The following is a 27,712-nucleotide window of genomic DNA, read 5'->3' as shown; positions in this document are numbered from 1 at the left end:
CCTTTCTAATGGACTTTTGTCATTCATTTGGCTGCCCAACAGCAAAACATTTTATTAATCTTGCTGGAGGCAGAGTCCACCTCCCATCAAAGAAGTTATAAATGCCAATATTCCCTTTCCCAGCTGCCTTTGCTGCCGAGGCATGAGCACGTGACCTCAGCCTCACCAATCAGACGTGCTCGGCCCAGAGTGTGAATCAGGAGCTGCTGACCAAAAGAAGCAGGCATGTGTCAATCTTCTCAGTCTCAGCACCATGAGCTTCAGTGGCTATAGTGGCACGCAGCCCTGGGAGGCTGAGGTGGCAGAGATTCTCTCGCTGACCCGAGATTACCCAGTATCGAGTGAATTCCCAGAACTGCAAACTCAAATGCTAGAGGAACCAAGGCAAGTAAATGTGCAACACGAGCCAGGTCAGGTTGTAGGGGGGACGGTGCAATCTTGAGGTCTCGTATCCTCTTCTAACGTGGGCATCTACTGCTCGGTTCCAGCCATTGGTTTTCCTGTGGAGATAGAAGCCCTGTACTACCAGGTCTGATTTTTTGAGAGAAACAGGAACTCTGAATTTTATGTGGACTTGATGGGCAACCAATTCAAACACACAAATAAACACGCACCGTGTAGGGCATCATTGATGGGCACGTGCCTGTGAGCCAGCTTCTGTCCTCAGGCCACCTATATGCAAATGCCGGGGTATTCCTAAATCCTCTCACTTCTTATCTCGCCTTCAGTGGAAGGGTTAATGAAGAGAGAAGTTAAAGCAGCCTCTCTATACCCCTGTAATATTTGTAAGACTTCAAGTAGCTGATAATATTAAGTAAAAACATCATTAGTAATAATAATATTATTAAGTAGTAGTATCACTTATTAATATTATTAAGCAGTAATAATAACTGTAATATTAGTAAGACTTCAAGACTTCCATATTTTCTACTAGCCTTCTACGCAGAAGCCTTATTCCCTGAATACAACACAGTTCCATGTCTGTATTTTGTTCATGTTGTTTCATCTTCCTTTATCAGCCCCACTTTGCCTGACTCCTTTTCCTTCTAGACCCTATTCAAGGCTCACCTCCTCCTGGAAGCCTCTCCTGGGTTCCTTTCCCACTTCTTCCTCCCCCACTCATCCACCTTAGGTTAGGTACCCCATAATAGGAACCAGGATAATGTTCCAAACGTTTTAAAAAAGCAATGTCTTTGTACCAATTCTCTAGAAAACAGCTAGACAAAGCTTACCTCTTAACACTTTATCAGGGGGTATAATCCCAGGGCAGCAAGAGTAAGGGGGAAATAATTGGAGTCAGGAAAGGACAAAAAACAAATATAAGATACTACGTTCCTAAGCAGGCCACCACTTCTCAAGAAAACACAGTTGGTTGCTAAGTCCTGTGTGACACCTCTCAGATGCAGTATGAAACTGCTGTACCTCAAAGCAGTTACTTGGGTGATAGGAGGGGTGAGGGAGCCATATTTTAGCTCCTTCCTGTCTTCAGCCTCCCATTGGTCAAAATGTGAGCCGTGGGCTGGTGACGTCCCCACACCAGAATGGGTGGCCACGTGCACACAGATCTAACAGTGGGCCTGCCTCGCCCGTGGCACTTCCCCATCATATGAAATGATGTGTATGTGCTTTTTTCAACAATTACACGATCAATGACACCAATAGCATCCTTATCACTTACGTCTTTAGCATTTACATATTGCCCAGCACACAGGAGGGAGGGAGGTGAGTTTGGTTTAGGTCGGCAGATATCTGTGAAACATCTAGAGGTTGTCAAGTGGAATGAAACCCAGAGGTGGGTGATAACCATGCTGAAATACAAAAATCCATTTTTTTGGCTGTGCAGCTTATGGGATCCTGGTGCCCTGACCAGGGATCAAACCCGGGCCCTCAGCAGTGAAAGCTCGGAGCCCTAACCAGTGGGCTGCCAGGGAATTCCCAATACCGCAGCTTTAACGGGCCTTGTTGTATTAGTCAGGGTTCTCCAGAGAAACAGAACCAGTAGGATATATAGATAGTTATATATAGGAGGAGATTTATTATAAAAATTGGATCACTATATATAAGAGGAGATTTATTATAGGAATTGGTTCACACAGTTACGGAGGCCAAGGTGTCCCACAGTCAGCCATCTGCAAGCAGAGAAGCGGGAAAGCCCGTGGTATAATTCAGTCTGAGTCCAAAGGCCTGAGAACCAAGAGCTCCGAAATCCCAGGGCCGGAGGAGATGAAGGAGAGCAGGAATTGGTTCTTCCTTCACCTTTTTTCTTCTATTAGGGCCTCCGGAGGATTGGATGATGCCTGCCCACATTGGTGAGATCGGATCTTCTCTGCTCAGTCTACTGAACTAAATACTGATCTCTTCCTAAAACACCCTCACAGACACACCCAGGAATAATGTTTTACCAGCTATCTGGGCATCCCTTTCCCCAGTCAAGTTGACACAGAATTAACCAGCACACCTAGCAATCCAAGGTGTATGGGCTTCTGGCCTTGCTCTCCATTCCTACACCTCCCCCACTGCCTCTCCCACCCCCTCTGACCTCTCAGGCATCTAGATTCTCTTCAGGTACCACAGGACAATCTTACCTTGGGTAGTGGCTCTGGATAAAATGCCACCAAATTAAAACAATCTGCAGTGTATATAATATCTTCCATTAGGCACCTGGGGTTTTACTCTTGTTGATGTTGAGTGATGTTCACACGCCTACACAATGCAGTTCACTTTTCTACAAGAAGGTTTTTGTGTATTTTTTCAACCAAATAAAAATGTTCCTTTTAATGGTCTCTATTGTACTAATTAGTTTTAAACACTTGCCCCCAGTTTCTCTCCACCCCCAGAATTCCCCTGATGACACAGAACCAACAATAAATGAGCATTTTTACATAGAAAAGGAGTTCTCACCCATATGGAATTTTTGTATTTATTAGGGGGTAAAAAGTGCCTTTTGCAATTCTTTTCACGTCTCATTTTGTGCATCCACTTAGCACATAATTATTCTTTGTGTGTTTGTTTTTCTCAGCTATTTACTAGACATCTGGCTACATAGCACCTGGTTAGATCTCTTCACTCACTGATACTTTAAAAGGCTTCATGTTTTCTAGCCATTTAGCATGTACTCCAAAAGTAAACTGCAAAATTTTCAATTTTCTCTTCTCCAGGGGCTAATAAATATACGAGTGGGATTAAAAGGTGGATTTTAAAACATAAATTATGGAAAATAAAATAAGTCACTGTATCTAAATTATGAATTAAACTCTTAGTATTGCTTGATTCCACTTATTACTTTAAGAATCTTATCTCTAAAAGTAGTGTTGACTAACAGGAAAGATAAAGAAACCTAGTTATCTGTTAAAAAGTGATGCATAAAGTTCACCCTTTTGGCAACTACATTTTGAATAGCATATCGGTCAGCAGGTGATTTTTTAACTTTCTGTTGTATTAATTACTTATCTGTTATCACTATACATGACTTATATTACAATTTGCTACAGCCTTTCTTTAAAGATCGTTTGGGAATATTCGTGAGATCTGAAATGCAGGCTGAAAAAAAAAGATTTTTATGGAACTGCATGACTTAGTCTACCTTTTGCCATGTGTAGTTCATCAAATAAAGCTTAATCAGACTGCTAAGAGGAGCCCACACAGGCTGTGGTCCTTGGGAAAGCAAAGGGCTTCAGAACAAATAACTTTCAACATGTACCTTCTTTATAGAAAGTTCAGGCCTTGAAGTCAGCCAGTAATATAGAGCCAAAATACGGGGGAGTTCAAAAGGCTTGGAACTCTTATCTCAGGCATCGTAGTCATTGTGTACCTTTAAAAAGTAAAATTTAATTTATAACATGAGTCAGGCTTTAAGATGCCATAAAAGTAACAGGAGTTTGAAAGTGGGGATCTTGCATCTTGCTACTGACACTGCTTTGCCCAGAATCATGAAATGAAAGTCAGAAATAAAAATATTCTTTTGCACATCGACACAGGCAATGTTAGCCTTGGCCAAATTTTTGGAATGACGACGAAAAAAGTCTTTCATTGGTGCCAATACACTTTAATAAGAAAGGTCTCCATAAATGGACCTAGGTGGAATCATAGAATCAAAGTCGTCTTAAAACAGAAGGAACTTTACAAGGTACTTGGCCTAACTCTCTTGGCTTTAGAATTATAAAAATGGAAGCACTTTATAAGGAGGAAGGAACTTGGGTATGGTCATCAGATAATTACAGAGACACGGGATGGTGTGGAGCATCTTGTGGCCGAGGTGACCAAGGAGACCCACGTGTCCTGCGTGACCTTGTTGTACACTGCCACTTGCTCTAACTCACTGCGATCAGGCCAACTCTGATTCTAATCAGACCTCTTTACACAAATGAAATTATACTTGCTAATTAAAAACATTAAATCAATTAAAGTTTTTATTAATTTGTAATGAAAAAATAAAACCATCTGAGAAAAGATTGCTTCTGTTCATGTGATATGTATATTCCTGAAAATTTGCAAGGTTAATGTTTACAATCAAATATAGTTTAGATACTTGTGCTCGCTTCATATGACTCCCAGGGGTACTCAGCATAGTTAACTGCTTTCTTTCTTGAAACACTCTCTTATCTTGCCTTTCTAGCCACCACATCCTTCCAGTTCTCCTCTGCTCAAACTCACGGCTCCTTCTCTGCCTCCTGCTCTTTCTCTGTCCAGCAGGTGACCATTGGTACAGGTAAGGCTCAGTCCTGGGCCTCATTTCTCTTTCCTTCTCTCTCCTTTTCTCTCTCTTCACACTCTCTATCAATAATCTTCCTCTGGGTCTTCCCTGGTGGTGCTGTGGTTAAGAATCTGCCTGCCAATGCAGGGGACACAGGTTCGAGCCCTGGTCCGGGAAGATCCCACATGCCGCGGAGCAACTAAGCACATGCGCCACAGCTACTGAGCCCGTGCGCCACAACTACTGAAGCCCACATGCCTAGAGCCCATGCTCCGCAACAAGAGAAGCCACTGCAATGAGAAGCCCGCGCACCTCAACGAAGAGTAGCCCCGGCTCGCCACAACTAGAGAAAGCCCACACGCAGCAACAAAGACCCAACACAGCCAAAAATAAATAAAATTAAATTGAATTAATTAATTAAAAAAAATAATAATCTCCCTCCTGCTTATGACTTCATACATGCCAACGATTCCCAAAGATTTCTCTAACCCAGGCCTCATTCATCCCCAATTGCCAGTCTGCCGTCGCCACGGCCACCTGCCGTCTAATAAGCATCTCAAACTCAACATGACCGAAGCCCAAAATCTTGATGCCCTGCTGGGAGATCTCTTCAATCCACCCCAGCCTTCCTCACCTCACATCTGGGAGAGACATCTTTGATTTTCCTTTGCCCTCTGTCCCCACATCCAATCCATCAGCAAATCCTCTTGGCTCCACCTCCAAATCTGAGCCCACCTCGAAACTCCGCCTTTGCATCCAGGCCAGCTCCATCGCTCACCTGCTCAGCTGCAAAAGCCTCTTCACCTATCTCTTCTGCTCTGCCTACCTGGGATCCATCACGTACACACAGCAAGGGCTATCTCTGAAACGCTAAATCAGATCGCACTGCTCTCTTGTCTAAAATTCTTTAGTGATTTTGCAATTCTCTACGAGTAAATTCCAAATCCCTCACCACAGCCCTCGAGGCCCTGCTTGGTCTGATCTGCTTTCCCTTCTCTGCACTCAGCCCACTCTCCCCACCCTCCCCTCCAGCTGCCACATGACATCTTTCCTCTGTTATTCAAAGGTACCAGAGCCTTTTGACCTCAAGACCTCTTTTGGCCGGAAATCGCCTCCCTTTGTCCTTCAAACGCTGTGTCTGTTCTTCAGGGCTCATCCCCCAGCCCCTTCCTCCTACTTGCCTCTCCTTCCTGCCCCCTGACAGGTGGCCTCCCCAGCTGTTCACCTTCATATCACCCTGTTTCTTTCCTCACAGCCTCACACTTTTCACAGTCTGTAACTATGTTGTTTGTGTCACTGTCTAGTCTTTATGTTTTCTCCAATAGAATGTGAATTCCACCAGGGCCGGGACTTGGTCTCGTCAGCACCAACCCCCAGAGCCACTGGCATGTAGTAGATACTCAATAGATTATTTATTTCATTCATGAACTAAGTAGTGGATTAGCATGCGCTAATTCTCCACACTTACAAGAACGGTCATGGGAAACAATTTAAGAATTACAGAATCACTCACACGCACATACTTCATCTGTGGGTATGTAGGTGAGAATCCCAGCCTTTCTAACCTGCACTGGTTTAAAGTGAGAAAAACATGCACAGACACACACACACACACACACACACACACACACACACCCCACACCTATTTCCAGCCAAATCATCCAGTTATTAAAGGAATATTTGAACGAATTAAATTACTGCTCAAGAAATTTTTCCATCCCTTGGGGTTTGTCATAACAAAATCTGGTCTGCGACAGACAGCTTTCTAAGGAATTCCTTCCTCTCACTCACTCACTCACCAAATACCTGTTGTAAGTCAGCTGCCGTTATTTCCACGTGCCATGTATGACAGGTGCCATATAAGCTCTGGATATAGAAGGGTGAAGTGGAGATATTCGCTGCCCTATTCCAGGGCGAGAACATGCAAACAGAGAAACAAATAAAAACAGTCCAGTGGGGTGAGGGCTGACCTGGAAGAGACAGCCTGCCTCCCACGATGCTACATATGCATTTGTTTTATCTCGTTTCTTTTTTATCACTTTTTCTGATGAACCATCTGACTTCTCTGATGGGCTCTTTATTTTTTTTTTAATAATAATTAACATTTATTAAACATTTACTAGGTTCCAGGTATCATGCTCAGCTCTTTATATATAATATTTTTATTTTTTTACATCTTTATTGGAGTATAATTGCTTTACAATGGTGTGTTAGTTTCTGCTTTATAACAAAGTGAATCAGTTATACATATACATATGTTCCCTTATCTCTTCCCTCTTGCGTCTCCCTCCCTCCCACCCTCCCTATCCCACCCCTCCAGGCGGTCACAAAGCACGGAGCTGATCTCCCTGTGCTATGCGGCTGCTTCCCACTAGCTATCTACCTTACGTTTGGTAGTGTTTATATGTCCACGCCTCTTTCTTTTTACCACCCACCAAATATGCTTTCTGAGCCCCATCTTCAGCCTTCTATTCCCTTTCTCCGTGCTCGGCCTCTGCACATCTCAAGACGCTAACACCCCCTGGGTGGATGGCTCCCGACCTGGCTCCGTCCGTCCCTGTCTTCTCAGCCAGGCCCAGCTCTTCTTCCTCCAACTGCCCTCTGAACTCCTCTCTTTGGGGGTCTTCTGGAACCTTGGCTTCCACGTTTCCCTGCTAGAGTAGCTCCTTCCTTGGTTGCCCTATTGCTAAAGGTCGGCACTGAGTCCCAGTCACTCCCGTTGGAAACCTTGGTTTCAAGTTTTCCGTTTGCTACTATTCGAGTGCAGCCATTCTCATCCACATCAACTTTCCAAGGTCTCCTCAACTCTCCCCCTGTCCCCTCCACATATCACACTCCTGGTCGCCTCCTGATCATTCCCCAAACAGCATTCACCACTACCAGTGCTGTCCCCCCATGCCCTTCCCCCGCCCCTTTCAAATTCTTGCCACGTCACAGCCCCCAGAGTAAGGCTCATGCCCCCAGGAAGTCTTCCTCATCCCTTTGGGATAGTCATTTACTACCTCAATTATATCTTGGCTTTCAACTGTACTTTTTAATATCTATCCTCTGCAGATAAGTGTTAAGTTCCAGGAGGGCAACCACTCCGTCTTTTACCTTCCTTTCTTCTGCCCCGTGGTGCCTAGCACAGCACTATTACATTCCTCACTTAGCGACTGATACATATGTGTTGATGAGTGAGTGCTGGGTTCTGAAATCCTGCAGTATAGACCGAAGGTGTTTCATCTTCAGAGAAGCACTGACAATGGAGCCCTGTCAACCAGTCAGCACTGAGGCAGAGCTCACAGGGGCAGAGTCTACAGGATGGAGCCATCAGGAGAGGGATGCTGTGCGGGTACCTGGGCAGCTGTTGAAGGTGCCGGTGGCAGTGGCCAACCACAGGCAGATCAACCCAAGAGGAGGCACAGAAAGCTGTACCGGAAGAGAAAGTTCCAAGGGAAGGGCACTCTGCTCCCCTTTTGGTGGCTCCAGTTAATTCTCAGCCTCTGAGAGGCTTCAAAACACTCTGGACTACTATTTCCACCTCCTTCTCCCATTCTCACAATTTCTCCTTTTTCCCTTTCCTTTCTCTTCTCTTACTCCCATTATGCCTTCCCTTTTGCCCTTCTGCAGTGGACATCTCTTGCTTTGGCCAGCCTACCATCCATTCACCCTCTTTTTATTTTTATTTTTATTTATTTATTTACTTTTTTGCGGTACGCAGGCCTCTCACCGCTGCGGCCTCTCCCGTTGCGGAGCCCAGGCTCCGGACGCGCATGCTCAGTGGCCATGGCTCACGGGCCCAGCCGCTCTGCGGCATGTGGGATCTTCCCGGACCGGGGCACGAACCCGTGTCCCCTGCATCGGCAGGCGGACTCTCAACCACTGTGCCACCAGGGAAGCCCCACCCTTTTTTTACTAAGAGCACCCCAGTTTTCTCTGGGTGACCAGCCCCCCCACTCTCAGACCTCGTGTTTGGGGGGGTTTGGCTCCACGCTCACCTCCAGAGGCGACAGGAAACCCAGTCCTCACAACCTCCCTCCAGCTACGGTGGCCAGTTCACCGATGCGTGCTGAGTCCCAATTTGGGCCAGAGAATCGGACCAGGACATACAGTGAAACTTATAGGAAAGGAAAAGCTCTCGTGTTCTTTTCTACAGCTTTGGAATTGGGAGGATGAAAATATGAATCCGCTGGCAGCCCTTTTGCCTGTGAGAGGGGGATACCTTTAAACGGGGAGAAAGAAGAACTGAGAAATGGAGAGGGACAGTGGATCCTGGGGATATAGTTTGAGTAGCTGGATCCAGCTATGCCTGAAGCTAACTACTTTTTCCAGTTATACGAGCCATTAAATTCCTTGTTTGTTTAAGTTATTGTTAATCAGACTTTTAGGCACTTGCAACCAAAAGAGTCCCAACATACCTTCCTAAATCCAACTGTTCGTAGTATTTTAGGTCTGGAAGTAAATGTAGAGAGGAAGTCCAACTCTTACATTTACTTAGTTGAAACCCAAGAACTGGAGACTGTGACTCTGATAGTTGTACCAGACACCAGCCTAAAATTCAGGTCTTTGCTCTCCCAGAGCTACGGTTTATTTTTTGGTTTGGGGTTTTTTTTTGCCACAAAATGCTACATTAAATCAAGGTGTTGTCTCTTATGTAGATGCTTTATTTCTCCAACCAGAACATAAGCATCTGGCTGTGGGAACTGTGTCCTAAATTTTTCACACGCCCTGCAGCTTAGCATGATGTCTTACGTGTGGCAAATACGCAATAAGTCCTTGTTAACCAATCAGTGAGTTAAGAAGGTATTTTGATCTGTGAGAGTTTTGCTTTTATGCTTACAAGATGAGATGTGTTACTTTCAGGGTTTTTACTACTGAAAAAAATTTGGAGTATGAAAATACAGTTGTTTTCAGAAACTATAATCATTTCCTGCAGATTTTTGTCTTAAGCAAGATTTATTAGCATCTACATTTATTATTTAATGTAGAGAAAAAAGTATAAACAAACATGACAAAATATTAACTTTTTTGCTTTTGTTTATGTGGAAGAAAATAGCAGTCCAGGGACTTCCCTGGTGGCGCAGTGGTTGAGAATCCTCCTGCCAATGCAGGGGACACGGGTTCAATCCTGGTCTGGGAAGATCCCACATGCCACGGAGCAACTAAGCCCGTGCGCCACAACTACTAAGCCTGTGCTCTAGAGCCCACGAGCCACAACTACTGAAGCCCTTGTGCCTAGAGTCCATGCTCCACAACAAGAGAAGCCACCACAATGAGAAGCCCATACACCGCAACAAAAAGAAGCCCCTGCTTACCACAACTAGAGAAAGCCCTCACGCAGAAGCGAAGACCCAATGCAGCCAAAAAAAGAAAAAAAGAAAAAAAAATCAGTCCAAAAATCAACTATAATTTTTGGGTTCTAATTAAATTACACTAAATAAAGAAAATACTATTAATTCTCCCTGCAGAAATAGATATTAGGCAAGTGTTCAACTTGACGGTTATATTTAGAAAATCAGCATCTGTGTATTTTTGTTATTTTGAATACTGTATGGCTACAATATAATTTGAAATACTTGTTTGTATTATCATATGAGCTTTCACCAGGGTACTTCTAAATGGATGTTTTATTAAATACAAATTATCCAGCATAATGTATTTGCTCTGAGAATCATAGCAACTGATGAGATTGTTTTGTTTGTTTTTTGAGATGTTGCATTAGTTTCCTAGGGCTGCCATGACAAAATGCCACAAACTGAGCAGCTTGAAACAACAGAAATTTATTCTCTCATGGTTCTGGAGGCTAGAAATTCAAAGTCAACATGTTGGCAGGGCTGTTCTCCTTCTGAAATCTGTAGGGGAGAATCCTGCCCTGCCTCTTCCTGGCTTCCGATGGTGGCTATCAGTCCCTGGTGTTCCTTGGCTTGCAGCTAAATCACTCCAATCTCTGTCTTTGTCATTGCAAGGCCTTCCCCTGTGTGATAGAGTCTTCGTATGGCATTTTCTTCTTCTTATAAAAACACCAGTTATAGTGGGTTCTGGCCCATCCTAAGTATCTCCTCTTAGCTTGGTTACACCTGCAAAGACCCTATTTCCAAATAAAGTCACATTCAGAGGTACTGAGGGTTAGGACTTCAGTGTGTCTTTTTTTGGGGGTGGGGGTGAGATACAATTTAACCCACAACAGATATATAAGTAACATTTTTAAGAAGTGTTAGAAACTTAACCTTGGTGGGCTAAGAAGGAAAGTCTCTCTGGCAAGATTGATTTCTGACTTGCTATTGAGACACATAAAGTTAGGAGATTAGAACTTTGGCTGGCATCACCACTTTGAGAACCACCAAAATCCAAGAGATGTAAATAAACAGGCCCAGTCTAATAAAGAAAGATGCAGCACCTGTAATAATTTAGAATCATTAAATATTTATAAAGATACCAAAAAAATAAAATCCCTAAACCCTTCCCATCACCCCTCCTGTGCCCTCTTTTCCTCCATCAAGTCTGCTCGCTCTTCTTTCCTAGGCAGTTATTTTTCTGCCCTCCAGACCTCCAGCTATGACATCCTTCCAGTAATGGCCTGGAGTCATAGGAATTCCCCCTTGCTGCTGTTGCTTGGAATTATCCCAGCCACCTCCTCACACTCCCATGGGGAAGGAGAAAAGGATGAGATGATACCAGAAATAGTTCTGTTTCAGTCAAATCCAAACTTGACTGTGGGTACATTTAAATTATTGAGAGGTGGCTGTAGTGGTGGTGATCTAGAAAAATAAGGTGTGTCAGCTTCTTCCCTGGCCTCTAAGCTTTCTATCTTTCACCTCCCTGGAGCCATAAACCATATCTCTTCTTGATGAATTGCTGGTGTTCCATAACTTGGCAGAACTTATCTCCACACTGAGCACCGCACGTCAAATTGCCCTTGTTCCTCCTGAACTTTGAGCTTCAACAGCCTGGGGTGGGAGAGGAAGGGAGGGAGGAAAACTGTCACTGATCAAGGGTTCTAGGAGGGGTCAGTGACACAGAGCCAGCACGGAGATAGGGCAGGGAAGACTAGGCCCTAAGAATTCTGGGGCTGGGAAAAGGAGGTAGTGAACTATAGAACGCAAACTAGACACTAAAGGCAAAGTACTCATGAATGGTCAAAGCGTTCGTTGTTAACTTATATCTCCTTTCCTTCCGCCCCATTCCACTGTCAGTACCCAGAGGACAGCTGTGTCTTGTTTACCACTGCATCTCCAGCACCCAGCATCCCACCTGGCACACAATGGACTCCAATCTCTTTGGCCATCTTTCATTTCCTGTCATTTGCAAAGCCCTGCCCTATTTCTGAGGTGTAGCACAAACTAAAACACCTGACCTGGAACACTTTCTCCTTTCAAATGATGCCCTTCTTCTCATCCCTTGGTTCACAGCCTAAATGTTAGCTCCTTGAAGAGTTCTATCTCTATTTAAAGTAAATTATACATACTCTCATGCACACGAGCGTGCTCGTGCACACACACTTTAGCTTCCATCACAGCATCCTGTTTGGTTTCTCCGTAGCCCATACAACAATTCGTAATGATTTGTTCTTTGTATATCTCCTCCACTTGGCTGTACATTCCAAAAAGAGAAAATTCATATCCCTTTTGTTCACTGTTGTAGTCCCAGCAATTAGCCCATCCAAGAGACACACCAGATAAAGGTTAAAGAACAAAAGAATGAATATATAAGCAGAAGGTAATAAACCTATAAGAATTTTCATACTATGTTACATGGGAAGGTAGCATAAAATATGCATGGTATCTTAGACCAGAAGAGGAAAGATGGATTAATTAATAACTATCTAGGATCGATTGAATAACCAAAACTAAAGCTCAATCTATTTCTTCCTTATTCTACATCAAAATCAATTCCAAATGAACCAAAGATGTAAACCTTAAAAAATGTCGTTTAAAAAAAAAAAAACTTGAAGAAAATGTACAAGAAGTCTTAATCATCTTAATGCAGAGACTTTTTCTAAGCAAGCCAAAGAAGAAAAGATAGTTTTTATGTATTTAAATATATCTAGCACTTTCTTCACACACATATATGCACTGAAAACATCAACAGAGACAAAAGATAAATTGGGGAATTATAACTGTTATGCTTGACAAAGACCTGGATTTTATTATATATATTATTACAAGTATATAATGAAAAAACTAATAACTCAAAAATAAAGGACATAAACAAGCAGACCACAGTAGAATTCATGCAAATAGCTTTTAAGGATCGGGATATATAATTTTAAGAATATCAAAGGAAAGGAATGTAAATTAAACAGTGCGATAACCATTCTTTATCTTTGAAATTGGCAGAAATGAAAAAGTTTGAAAATCTTCAGTGTTGGCCATTATGTGGAGAAAGGAGTACTGGCATATTACTGTAGGAAGGTATACACTTTGTCTTTTGAAAGTCAGCCTCGTGGGTCAGCTGGCCTTTGAAAGTCGTTCAGCATTTTTATGTCTGTGTATAGGACAACTTGGCAACATCTCTCAGAATTTTACAGCATATACATTTTGGCCAGCTATTGCATTCTTAGATTTTATTCTACAGATAAACATGCACACATATGCAAAGATGCATAAACGAAGATAGTCATTCAAAAGACCAAAATAACCTAAATGACCTTGATTAAATAAGCTTTGGTTCATACCCATAGTAGACGAACATGCGGCCACCGAAAAAGAAATGTGCCAATGTCTTGTATCTATTTAGTATATGAAGCCCAGAAGGCATGGAATAGAAGGCAATGTACCAACCCATTTGTTGAAAAAAAGCATACCAAAGATAGCTAGGCAGATAGACAGATAAACATGGCTGTGTATGCATACCATTTCTGGAAGGACTCAAACCTCAGAGGGCATGGACTGAGTGGTCAGTAAGCTTACTTTTCATGGTACCTCTTCATATTATTAGGGGGAAAAATGTACCATCTGCACATAATACTTTTTAAATTTAGAAACTAGCTAAATTATAAAAATGTTAGCATAACTCAATGTAGCCTTCAAAAAGATCCTTTGTAATAATAAGGATGATGTTAGTAAAATAAGAAGATTTCTCAGTCTTGTTTGGTTAATGCTTTTATCACTCCAAGGTATAAAATCTTAGTGAAAACGTACACTTTTTTTTTTTTTGGCCGCACCATGCGGCTTGCGGGATCTTAGTTCCCCAGCCAGGGATCGAACCCAAATCTCCTGCTTTGGGAGTGCAGAGTCTTAACCACTGGACCACCAGGGAAGCTCCTAAAGGTATAAAATTTTAAATGAACACCTAAAATAAAAAATAATAACTCTTTCAATAATCCAGGAGTGAGAAAGCTTTAGCCCTTTAGCTGTGAATAAGATATTCAACTTGCAAAGCCAACACTCGATTTATTAATAAATATTTTAGTTTTAAAAGATGGCCAACCAAGGCAGCGTGGGCAGGTTAAGATCATTTGTAGCTGCTGCCACTCCCTACCCATCCCCAACAATGTATTCAAATGCAATGCCAACGGTTACTTATTAAACTCAAGAGATATTATGCCCTGGGAAAACCATTATAAACTTGGCCTGTAGGAGAACTGATCTCTTAATGAAATACAGAACAACTATCTCTGAAAAAAAGAAAATGGGCAATCGCCATGTAAGTATTTATTGCTTTCGGGAATCAAACCAAGTTCTAATTTTGGTTAGCATGTGGAGAAATTTAAACTATGAAATCATGATTGATACTTTTATACTTTATCATTGTGATCACTCCTAATTGTTGGTTTTCACAACGGCAAACCATGCTTTCAAAATGCATTTGGAATATATTTTTTCTCCATTAGTCAGAAATCTCTTTGGAGGCGTGAAAGAGAAGTATTTAAAACAAGGTGGTAAACGGTGCTTGCAGAGAGCAAGCAGTTAAAATAGTATTTAAGGAATATATGACTAAAGATGTTAGTTTGCAGCAAAGCTGCACAAAGTTTCATAAACTGTGCCCATCGGTGTTTTGGGAATACAGGCTCATGTTGCAAATATCAGTAGATAAAGATACAAGTATTCTCATAAACCTATACAACTTGGATTGAAAGGTGAAAATACCCCAGTATTTTTTCTAAACAGCACCAAATGACCAGATATTTGCAAATACTCACGGAATGGATTTAATATTTTACTTTTCTTCTGAAATGTCTAGGCTCATGTGAATAGCATGTCTAGAAACTATTAATGGCTAAAAACTGACAAAAATACTACCATTTGGAGCTAACTATGCATAAGGCAGGTCAGAGTTAAATCTTGATTTTTTTTTTTTTTACAGTGAAAAAGGTATATTTAAAGCTATGGCAATAAGAATTTTAATAAGGTTTTGTTGCACCTAATGTGGCTTCCCACAGGAAGATGGATTTATTGTGTGTACACTAGGAGCAAAGAGAATAAAACTCCAAAATCTTCTGTAAACTAGAACTTTGTTAATAAGATTTTCTCCTTTGCTCTAAATCAAACTTGTGCTCAGATGGTGGCAAACCTACAAGCGTTTTCTTCAAAGAGGCATTATTTTTAAAATCATCTGTAAGTAGCATTTTCATACTAGCCAAGGTTACAAAGCTTCCATTTAGATTATCTTTCAGAGAAACTGAAACCTACTTTTAAAATACTTCTGATCCTGGAAAAATTTTTTTAAATAATAAAATAAAATACTTCTGATACTGCCTGGGCTCCCTGGTGGTCCAGTGGTTTGGACTCCAAGCTTCCAGGGGCAGGGGTCATGGGTTTGATCCCTGGTCAGGGAACTAAGATTCTGCAAGCCATGCAGCGCAGCCAAAAGAAAAAAAATTTTTTTTTAATAAATAAAATAAAATACTTGTGAACCATGCAGAGGACCTCAGGAAAAATCATTGGCTCCTGGTTTAGCAGCTTAAGAGGATGTTTTCACCCCTTGAAAGTCACCCTTTGAAAGGGGCAGCTGGCTTGTGTGAGTGGTCTAGCATTTTATGTATTTCTTTTTTGAATCCCCAGAGCCAATCTTACTCCCTGTCAGAAGGCAGGCAACCGTTGTACGAAGGGCAGGCCCAACCCTTGGCAGCCGTGCAGCCTCTCAGCCACCCATCAGGGAGTGGAGAGCCAGAGTTCCATCAGCCTGTAAGCACTTTATTTTCCCTCCAAATCATAGGTATGACCAGGCTTTCTCATGGGCCCATATTACTCACCAGTGACTTGTTATACTGGACTGTCTACAATCCTCTGGTCTGAAATGTCACCATCAGGCATTACTTCCAGGCAGGGAAATTTTTCCCTAGAAAATGTTTGTTATAATATTTGCAGCTAAGGTAAAAATGTAATTTAGAAACTCAGCTTCCCTTCCCAACAGTGTCCGCTTAATGGTGTACTGGAACAGAGTACATGATCCTACACCATGCCCCTGTGACGTTGTAGAAAATATTAGTGGAATTTAACATGTGCATAAAGAATGAATATGTTCTAAGACTGTGTTTCTAGATGAGTAAATGCAAAACCTTTTTAAAGGACAAATTACTGCATTAGACAATGACTTGAATGTGTACAAACTTAAAACTACGATGCTTATAGTTTTAAAGCAACTACACAACCAAAACAAATTTGCAAACTAAATGCTAGTAAGATTCAAGTCCATGATGTGCAAAAGTATGTTATTGATTTAGTGTAACAGATAATGTTATTTTGCTGAGATTAAATGTAAAAATGGCGCAGATTGCTATAATGTGGTTTTTCTGAGTTGCAGCCTGTCTAAAATATGATGCAGTGTGTGACTTCTTAGCTCTCCTGTCACGTTTCTCTATCCAAACTACTGAGAAACTTTTGTTTGTATGACTCCCTGTAAGACAATTGGGCCTTCTCTTGGCTAAAATGCAGGCTTTTTGTATTAAACCTCCCTCTGTTCTCTGTTCTTTCACCATGAGCTTGTAACAATTAAAGTACGGCTGTTTGGCATGCTTTTTAAATTGAAACACAAATGCAGGCATTGAAGTCCCGTGCTAGCCCCTGCTCATCCTCATGATACAGTATGCTTTATATTTGTTTTTATATATTAGTTATTATCAGCACTAAAGACACTATATAAAAAGCCTACTAGGAAGGTTGAATTCCCAAAAATATGTCCACAAACCAGAGTCCACAGATAACTGTTTGACAGATATTGCTCTAAAGCCAATAGAATGTTGGCCAGGAAATTACATTTTCCAAGGTACTCTGATATGGAATCCTAGCCAATTCTGAAAACTGAAAAATTACTTTTTTTTCGCTTTCCTCCAATCCTTTTGCCATCATTTTTTGAACTCAAGACATAGTGTTTGTGCTTAACCTATTTGGAGCAGTAATAACGGATACTTGGATATTATCATTTGCTGAAACACAGTGTTCAGAGTTTGCTTAGCCTGGAGGCCATGTCCCTGTGCTCAGTGAGCTCTGTGCAGAGACAGAAAAATAGATCCACAGGAAGAAAGCTTAGGTTCAGCCAGATGACTCTTCTATTCTACTGTGTGAATTGTTTTCAAGAGAATCACCATCTAGAGGAAAATAGAATATTGACACAAAGATTGAGATGACTTTGCCATAAGAGTGTGACTATAGGTAGCAGAGTCATAGACAGGAAGCAAGATCTAGGGGGTGCCATGGATAAATGTGGAAATAATCACAAACTCAAGAGGACTGTTGATTTCTGGAAATTGTTTTCCAGACTACTGCACAGGTGCTAGAAAGAACTGCTGCCTTGTTACTCATAGTATGGACCCTGGGCTAGCAGCAACATCCACGTGGCCTGGGTGCTTTTAGAAATGCAGAATCTCAGGCCCACTCAGACCTACTGAATCAGAATCTACATTTTAACAAGATCCTCAAGTGATTCCCATGCACGTTAAAGTCTGAGAAGCAATGGACTGGGGAACAAGTTCTTAAACTTGGCTGGGTGTTGGAGTCACCTGGGGAGTTCTAAAAACCACTGATGCCTGAGTCCCACCCCTAGAGAGTCTGAATTAATTAGTCTGGTCGTTGGCCTGGGCGTTGGGATTTCTAAATGCTCCCCAGGTAATGCTAATGAGCACAGAGTTTGAGAAACAGTGAACTGCACACCACGATCCGGACAAGACTAGCTCAGCACACCGCTGATGTCATTCTGAGGGTCGGTAAATGAAAACCAACTTGTAAATGTTAGAACATCTGCTCAGCGATCTGCCACAGTGTTTGTCAACATGCCACGTTTATGACTCACTTGTGGTAATATTTAGCCAACACAAATATTGTCTGAAATGGAGACTAGTTTGGGACTTGTAGCAGGAGTTCCGAACCAGCAAGTTCAGAAGAAGGTGGATCGGGAATACCTGAGAGCTACATGACAGGTGGGGACCAGGTCCAGATTCCTGAGAAAAGGAGGGAGGCTCTAGAGACAGGTGAGAATGCGTTTGGGAATTTGAGACAAAAGTAAGCACGGCTTGGGGCTTCCCTGGCACAGTGGTTGGGGGTCCGCCTGCCGATGCAGGGGACACAGGTTCGTGCCCCGGTCCAGGAGGATCCCATGTGCCGCGGAGCGGCTGGGCCCGTGAGCCGTGGCCGCTGAGCCTGCGCGTCCGGAGCCTGTGCTCCGCAACGGGAGAAGCCACAACAGTGAGAGGCCCGCAAACCGCCAAAAAAAAAAAAAAAAGAATAAGTAAGCACAGCTTTAACCAAGAGTGTACACTCAACTGTGATCCTCAAACTCAAAGAATCGCAGTGAACCCCCAGCAGAAACCAGCCTAGACCGTGCAGTAATATCTCTCCTATCAGGAAACCTTTTGTCCCAGAAAGTTAGTCTTTCATATTACCACTATCCATAAGAGGAAACAAAAATGGCCTCTGATGTGAACACATGACATGCACTAAAGCATACCTTCTCTATTTAATGACAACTCACCCACTTAAAGTCTAGCTACATTTTTGGGCACAATTACACGATCTGGGCTGTGGAGATTTCTTGGCTATAATAGATTAAAAGCAGTCATTTTAAAGAGGTGGGGGGAAAAGGCTGGCAAGGACAAAACCACTGACAGAAGGAAGAACATGCAAACTGAAAACTTGACCCAAGAACTCTAGTTATAGGAACCCAAGGTCACTTCGTGTAGGGGATGGATTTCAGCGTATCCCAGCGCACCTGGGCAACTCTGCTCTACAGCTCGGCAACATGAATCCAAAGGCCCAGCAAAGGTGGGCACCACTGCAGGTTTAAAGGGGCCTTTTGAAATGATGAAGATGATGGTAATAACAGACATTTTTCAAGTGCTTGCTAGACTGCGCAGTTCTGAGAGCTGTGGTCCTAATGTAGAAGCATGGGTCTACTATCAGGTATTCCTCAGTGCAATAGTCCCAAATGTGGCCCCCAGACCAGCATCATCTAGTATCGCCTAGGCTTTGTTAGGATTGCAAATGATCAGCTCCCCACCCCCAGATCTACTGAATCAGAAACTCTGGGGGTAGTGCCCAGCAATTGCCGCTGAAAAAGCCCTCCAGGAGATTCTGATGTTCCTTAGTGTTTGAGAACCAATGTTGAAGCAAAAGCCTCCCACAGGCCTCACTAGAGCTGTGCCCTTGCTCTGACCACGAACCATCCCCACCCCTCAGCCTGCCCACATGCCCTGACCATGGCATTTCAAGCCTTCTTAGCACCATGCCCTCCTCCTGGGCTTCTTACACCGAATGCAACCCAGAGAACTACCCCTTCCTGCTCCTTCCTCCACCCCAGACCAGGCCGCACAATCTCCTGCCTCCCATCTCAGAGCTGCACAGTGAACTGGCGGCAGAAAGGCAGGGAGCCACTCTCCGTCCTCTCAGCCAGCTCGACATATTCTTTTAGAGAAACTGCCAGAATCCAGGTGCTGTTTGAGGCTCTGGAGATAAAAAGAGGAATAAGATAAATGACCACAGTCCATGCCCTCAAAATAGCTCACAGTCTGGTCAGGAGGCACACAAATAAATACTTATAATGACGTGTGGTGGACACACTAATAGAAACGTGTCCACGGTAACAAGGTTCAAAAGTTGGACATGGGCTTCCCTGGTGGCGCAGTGGTTGAGAGTCCGCCTGCCGATGCAGGGGACGCGGGTTCGTGCCGCGGTCCAGGAAGATCCCATATGCCGCGGAGCGGCTGGCCCCGTGAGCCATGGCCACTGAGCCTGCGCGTCTAGAGCCTGTGCTCCGCAACAAAAGAGGCCAAAAAAAAGAAAGAGCCACAAACACAAAAAAAAAAAAAAAAAAAAAAAAAAAAGTTGGACAGAGGAGGGAATGATGCCCTGTAGGAGAAGTGAGAGTAGAATAGGGTTTCTAGAGTGGAGAAAGGCCTTCTTTGTAATGCAGGAGCACAGAGAGGTCTAGGAAGGCTGGTGCTGCTGGTGAGTTGAGCTCTAGCCCTGCCAAAGCACTCAGCACATCATACAGCAATTGCCTGGGCAGCTGCTACCCTGTCCCCCAGGCTGTGAGCTTCTGGGGGCAGACACTGTGTCTTACTCACCGCTGTAGCTCTGGGGCTTGACACATAACAGGCGTTCCATACATATTTTTGATAGAAAGATCGATGAGCAGGGACAGAGACAGGAGACAAGACTAGACAGGAGCACAGGGTTGAGACCTGAAGTCCCTTGCATGCCATGCAATGTATATTGGTTTCCTAGGGCTGCTGTGCAAACTACCACAAACTGGGGGGCTTCAAACAATGGGAATTTATTCTCTCAAAGTTCTAGAGTCTAGGGACTTTGAAATCAGCGTGTTAGCAGGGCCACACTCCCTCTGAAGGCTCTAGGGAAGAATCCTTTCTTGCCTCTTTCAGACTCTGGTGGCCCTGGGGCACTGCATTCCTTGGCTCCTGGCAGGATAACCCTAATTTCTGCCTCCATCTTCACAGGGCCTTCTTCCCTGTGTCTCTATGCTTTCTCCTCTTCTTCTAAGGACACCAGTCATTGGCATTAGGACCCACCCTAAGTCCAGAATGAGCTCATCTTTCTTTTGTTTTAAACTACCTGTAGAGGTTTGGCGTTCTTTCCTTATTTATTTAATTATCTTTGGCTGCATTGGGTCTTTGTTGCTGCGCGTGGGCTTCCTCTAGTTGCCTCTAGCGGGGGCTACTCTTTGTTGCAGTGCATGGGCTTCTCATTGCAGTGGCTTCTCTTGTTGCAGAGCACAGGCTCTAGGCGCGCGGGCTTCAGTAGTTGTGGCACGTGGGCTCAATAGTTGTGGCTCGGAGGCTCAGTAGTTGTGGCGCATGGGCTTAGTTGCTCTGCGGCATGTGAGATCTTCCTGGACCAGGGCTCGAACCCGTGACCCCTGCATTGGCTGGTGGATTCTTAACCACCGTGCCACCAGGGAAGTCCTGAGCTCATCTTGAGATCCTTAACTAATTACATCTGCAAAGGCTCTACTTCCAAATAAGGTCACATTCTGAGGTTCTGAGTAGACATGAATAGGGGACACTATTCAACCCATTACACCAAGGAAATTGCACTTTATTGCCTTAAGCTAGTAGTGATTTTTAAACTTTGCACAACAGATTCCTTTGGAAGGCTTATTTAAACAGAGAGCTGGGCCCCATCAGCAGAGCGTCTGATTCAGTAGACACTCTATGGTGGGGCCTGAGAATTTGTAACTCTGACAAGTTCCCTGGTGATGCTGATGCTGCCCGTCTAGGCACCACATTTTGAGAACCACTACCTTAGGCAGTAGAGAAGCCCTAATCGATCTCAGACAAGGGAATGACAAGGTAAGCACTGCCCTTTGGACCATGCTGGAAGCTGGTGGAGAAAGGTCTGGAGAGAAACATGACCAAAGGCAAGTAAAGCACTTGAAAGTCAGCACCTCCAAGTAAAGCACTTGAAAGCCTGGAGAAAGATGATGAACCCCTGCCCCCAACTGAAACAGTGACGATGGGATTGGAGAGACGAGGACAGATCGGAGGGTCCAATCGACATAACTGGCTGGCTGACAGGATATGGGAGGTGAGGGACAAGAAAGACTACAGAGGGGCTCCAAGGTAACTGGCTTGTGCACGCAAGTGGATGATGGTGCTGCACCCGGGGGATGAGGCCAAGTTTGCAAGGTGAGAGGATGAGTTTGGTTTGGGGATCTGTTGAGTTTGAGATGTCTGTGTTCCACCTGGGTTTAATGCCTAGCAGGTAGCTGGATCTGGAACTCAAGAGAGAAGTCTGGGATTGAGGTAATTTGTGTGTATAAATTCTGTTTTTTTGTCTGTTTTGTCTTTTAGTATGTATTTGTTCACAGACTACGGGACTCACAGTGGCTTAAATAACAAAGACTTTTTTTTTAACATCTTTATTGGGGTATAATTGCTTTACAATGGTGTGTTAGTTTCTGCTTTATAACAAAGTGAATCAGTTATACATATACATAGTTCCCTTATCTCTTCCCTCTTGCGTCTCTCTCCCTCCCACCCTCCCTATCCCACCCTCCCTATCCCACCCCTTAGTGATTAACCCTAACAGGAATCTGAAAGGAGGGCACTCTAGGGCTGGTTCAGCAGTTCAGTCACGTCATTAAGGACTCAGGCTATGTCTGCCTTTCCATTCTGCCACCCTTGAGGTACTGGCAACATCTCCCCTCCTGGATGCAAGATAATGGCCATGTGTGTGTTCAAGTTAGTAATCTCACATGATAGGGTCACAAGGAGGAAGGAAGGGGATGGAGAAAAAAAATGTCTTTCTCCTCCTGTACCAGTCCCCTATCAGTAAGGAGAATCTTTTGGGAACGCCCAGGCAGACATCCCTTTCTATCTCATTGGCCAGAATTGGTCAAAAGCCCATCCTCGACCAATCACTGGCAAAGGTGAAGGGGATAGTGATGGATCAGGATTCATCTCCAGGGCTGGGGAAATCATCTTGTCAGCTAGTGTTCTTTCCTCTCTTTCTCTCTCTCTCACACACTCTTTTTCTTTCCATGTCCTAGCCTTATTCTCTCCTACTGAAAATGAACTTTTTCTTTTCAATGATGGGGGAGGCAAAAGGAGTTGATGAGAGGGAGGCCTGGCCACAGGTAGTTCAGGCACCACAGAGAGTCCCATGGCCTCACGTAACTCCAGATTAACTACCCCAAGGAAATGAGTTTTCTCTAAGCATCTATACATACAATGCCAGGGAAAATTCTGATTGGCTGAGGTATATGCCTACCTCTTTGAATATCACTGTGGCCAAGGTTGACCTTACCTATCGTTAGGGATGGGCAACATTGCTTTATCAGTATTGCTTTCTTATAACTATTGTTTTTATTAATGTTACTACTTCAATGACTATGACTACTATTGGATGGACTGAAATAGAAAGAGAATGAAGATTTGAAGATCAGATGGGAAGGCAGTAAACGAATTCACCCTTTCAGTGATGGAGGTTTGGATTGTGGTGGGAATGAAAAGGAAGATAAAAATGTTAAGAAGAATTTTAAAGAAATAATTAATAAGTTTGGATCCAATGCACATTGCAACTCTCTTACCAGCGGAAGAATAACATTCATTGTTTTGATTCTGGAGGAGAAAAAAACTTGCTCAAAGCAAATTTAGCTCTTTCACCTTGTGTCCTCTTCAGCAAATCTGAACTTGTTCACATACTGTTGGTTATGTCCTACTACACGGCACTATTCCATGCTGTAACGGCTCAGCTCAGTCCCCAATATTTTCACTTTTCAATTTCATCTGCCCAGTTATCATTGACTCTGGAGGATGCCAGAGTACACTAGCTTCCTTTCTTCCTGTAAGCGATGAATCCCAAGTTCATACTCTCAGTGAATTGGCAAAAAACAAAAGAAAAGAAAAGAAAAAAAACCCAGCCTTTGGCAATAGAAGAAGGAAATGGATAATTCTTTTCCAGTGAGAAAAGTGCTTCATTTTTCATAACTCTTGAAGGCATGGTTCCTTTCACAGTTGAGAAATAGTCATCACCTCCCCATCACCACCTTTCCCTCAACTTTTGTTGAGGCAGTACAGCAGTCATTGGATATCTAGAGGTGTAACCCTCTTCAGAGGTCTCTAACGCCCCAAACAATCAGTGGACAACCTCAAAGCAGACATTTTCCCCAGGACACAAAGTCTGGTTTCAAGACAATGCATGTTATTCTGCCTCTAGAAGAAATTCTGAGTTGTCCAGCCCAACACAGTACTGAAGGGCCCCCAAGAATGAGCCAACTGGGGCTGCCAGTGAGGATGTGATGCAGACAGAGGCAGGGGGTGGTGACAGACTTCTCCCTTTGGACCCACTTTAACTCAAATTCTTCCTCCTAGTTACCTTATCCCACTACTCATCTTTCAGATTTGTCATCTGGGTTCCTTTGAAATCAAATCAAAGAGAGAAAGACACCATGGTCCACTTCTAATCCTCCCTTTTAGGTAACCACAGCGATGCGTTCTTTGTGACTGGGGACCTTGCTTTAGTCAGTACCTATGTACCATTTACCACTAGAAGCTCAGCCTTCTCAACACCTTAAAGTAACATGTTGACAGAACTGTTATAGCCATTAGATCAGGGCTGTAGACCCTTCACATATCAGATTTTAGCACTATTGGCACTTGCAACCAGATAATTCTTCGCTGTGAGGGGCTGTTCTGTGCCCTGTGGGATGTTTAGCAGAATCCTTGGCCTCTATGACTAGACACCACTAACACTCCCCTATTTGTGACAAGCAAAAATGTCTCTGGACATTGCCAAATGTCCTCAGGGAGGCAAATAGCTCCTGGTTGGTTGAGAACCACTTCATGAGACACAGACCTTAAATGGGAAAGCTGGGCTAGTGGGCAGATGTCCCCATAATGTCTTTATCCGGCTGAATTTCCACCAGCGATGATGCATTCCTGCCCCTCTGGTCTAGGCTCTCCCTCACACTGATTTGCCTCTCTTGTCACAGGGTAAGAGCCAACGCATCTTGAAGCTTGACCCTTGTCCTCCTGTTGATGACAACGGCAGCTGAGAGGTGGTGGTTTTCCCCCAAAAGGCTGTTCGCTCATAAGTTCTGATGGCCAGAATGCAAAGGGCCTCCCTGCAGAAATACCCAGTAACAGGGCTGCTAAGCTACTGGTTTTCCTGCCTAGATGAACAGTGCTCATCTGGAAAGACATAATCATGAGTGAAATAACCAGGAGTCAATTTGCTCACCTCTCTTCTGGGTGTAGCCCCCAAAAGGGCTGCCCCAATAAATCGCCCTCTACCAGAGCTCAGGGCGTGGTAGGCCCATCACATTGTTTGTGTTTCTGAGTGTACTGCCAGTAACTTTGGAAACAACGGTACCTACCACTTTGAAGAGTCTTAAGTCCACATGTCCTTAAGGTCAGGTCTCAACCCCATAGTCACCTTTGATGGTAAATATCACATTGACATGTATAACCCAGACAGCATAGCCTAAGGAAACTAGTCTCTCTGGAAAATGACCTAACGATACCAATCTTCATTAAAAGGTGTTCTTAAAATGTCAACATAAAAATAACCCCAAATTTAGGAGAAAGATCACTTTTTTAATCTAAAAAGTTTCACTTATTTTTCAGAACACACAGCATATGTAAGCATATATCATATTGAGACCTGATCCAAGGGGATGTCTTGTCTATTTTCAGCCTTATTTGACGAATGATGCAAATATTTGTACCCATTTAGAATGATGGCCAAACTACTAATAGTCATACCTGTCACTTTATAACTGCATCTCTGAAAGGGTGAACAAACAGCAGCAAAGAGCTCCCTGTATTCTCAGCACCTTTCAAAGGTTTCCTAACACACTTTCCTAGCTATCTTGTCTACATCCTTGGCTAACAGACTTCAAGAGCTGATCCAGGTGAGCATAGGATCTAAGAACAGCAGATTCAGCTTTGTTATCAGTGAGACCACGGTGACCATTAACGTTTTGCTCTGACGAGCATTTACGTAGATTTTGATTTAAAACCAAAAAAAACAAGACTTTTAATCAAATTTATTGTTTCAAGGAAACCATGCCCAAGAAGCAATCAACTTAATTAAACAATATGCCACTAATTACCCAAGATTCATGTTTAAAGATACGAATGACCCCTCTATTGTGTTTCAAATTGCCCATCAGTGACTACTAAACGTATCTGTGGAAATGTCACCAGGATATTTTCCGGCTGAATTCAGTTTATTGACTTTAAATAGTGCAATACTTTGCATTCGTGCTAACTGGTTTCAAAGTACAAATGAGTGACCAGTTAGAGGTGAAAGAACATTGTCCTGAGAGAGAGGAGTCCAGTTTTTTCCATAAGCAAGTAAGTGACCCTGTGCAGATGACTTAACCACCAAGCCTCAGTTTATCTGTAAAATGAGGGAATTGGATACATTGAATAATGTTTCCCAGACTTCAGACTTAAGTGTGACCTTCTTGAACATTGCCAGATACATGTGCCACATGTTGTACTAATAATTCTAATAACTATTTTCTTTAAATCCACTCATCTTTTTGACACAAATTTATCTTAAAAAGAAACTTTGTATTAGTACCATAAATGGAAAACCAATATCAATTGATGTTAATACAGAAAGTGAGTGTATTACATTCGAACTAAATACTACTGCCAGCCAAAGGCTCAGATCCTGTCACCTGTTTTCTGATAAAAAGACCTTTTGCATGAAATAGAGAAGGTGTTTGCAAAGTAACTATTTGAGGCTTTCTGGACCACACAACCTTTGTTGCAACTACTCAGTTCTGCCACGGTAGTGTGGAAGCAACCACTGACCAAATGTATATGAGTGGGTTGGCTATGTTCCAATAAAACTTTACTTACAAAAACAGGTGATGGGCTGGATTTGGCCCCAGCCTACAGTTTATCAACCCCTAGACTGGAGGAGTGTGAAAGACATACTATTACCTGGCAAAGACTGACTACTCAGAAGAATCTAGAGAGAATTTTATTTTATTTTTTTAACATCTTTATTGGAGTATAATTGCTTTACAATGGTGTGTTAGTGTCTGCTTTATAACAAAGTGAATCAGCTATACATATACATATATCCCCATACCTCCTCCCTCTTGCGTCTCCCTCCCTCCCACCCTCCCTATCCCACCCCTCTAGGTGGTCACAAAGCACTGAGCTGATCTCCCTGTGCTATGTGGCTGCTTCCCACTAGCTATCTATTTTACGTTTGGTAGTGTATATATGTCCATGCCACTCTCTCACTTTGTCCCAGCTTACCCTTCCCCCTCCCCGTGTCCTCAAGTCCATTCTCTAGTAGGTCTGCATCTTTATTCCTGTCTTGCCCCTAGGTTCTTCAGAACTATCTTTTTTTTTTTATTATTCCATGTATATGTGTTAGCACACAGTATTTGTTTTTCTCTTTCTGACTTACTTCACGCTGTACGACAGACTCTAGGTCCGTCCATCTCACTACAAATAAGTCAATTTCGTTTGTTTTTATGGCTAACATTCCATTGTATATATGTGCCACATCTTCTTTATCCATTAAAAGGAACTCCTTTCCCAGGGAAACTAATGGGCTTTAATACCTTCAGTGTTCCATGTCACTCACTTTGAAAAATGCTTGGTTGAATTTCTACCCTAAGAATCTATGATAAACCTCTTCCCTTTATCTTTTGCTCCTTGGATAAAGTCTAGGATTTCTTACTTGTACAGCCCTCAGTGTATATATTTTTTAAGTTGTCTTCCTCATTCACTGGGATGTCAATGGGAAAGTTCCTAATTTTTATCAGACCCACGGTTCTCAACCTTGGTTGCACGTTAGAATTATCTGGAGAGTTTTTAAAATTCCTATACCTAGTATATACCTATATCTTAATGATTCTGATCTAATAGGCCCAGGATGTGACTCAGTCATTTGTGTATGCTCACAACTGGCTGTGGCAAACTTGCAAAGTCAGTCCCATCCAGGGTGATCAACTATCCCGGTTTCCCTGGAACTGGCCCAGTGTTAGCACTGAAAATCCAGGATTTCCTGGGAAATCCTCAACCTTCGGCAGTCAGACAGTTGTTCACCTTAGTGCCAGCCACCACTGGCAGAAAATCCTCGACTCTCTCCAAGAGGGTCAGGAACAGTTTCA

At 43.1% G+C, this 27,712-nt stretch overlaps 1 protein-coding gene across 1 annotated transcript in view; it reads left to right on the top strand.

Moving 5' to 3' along the window:
- The first annotated feature begins 253 nt into the window (after window positions 1-253).
- The window catches only part of ANXA13 (annexin A13), a 70,313-nt gene continuing 42,854 nt past the window's right edge, over window positions 254-27,712 (top strand). Inside the window, exons 1-2 of the mRNA XM_027132058.1 lie at window positions 254-334; window positions 15,679-15,801. Of these exons, the coding sequence (XP_026987859.1) occupies window positions 254-334; window positions 15,679-15,801 (204 nt within the window). The remainder of the gene's footprint in view (window positions 335-15,678; window positions 15,802-27,712) is intronic.

This window comes from Aethalodelphis obliquidens, unplaced genomic scaffold, assembly GCF_003676395.1.
Source record: "Aethalodelphis obliquidens isolate GAN/ISIS:26980383/991018 unplaced genomic scaffold, ASM367639v1 scaffold41, whole genome shotgun sequence".
Classification (NCBI taxonomy): domain Eukaryota; kingdom Metazoa; phylum Chordata; class Mammalia; order Artiodactyla; family Delphinidae; genus Aethalodelphis; species Aethalodelphis obliquidens.
The sequence above is the reverse complement of the archived record's forward strand: the minus strand, read 5'-3'. Positions and strand labels throughout refer to the sequence as shown.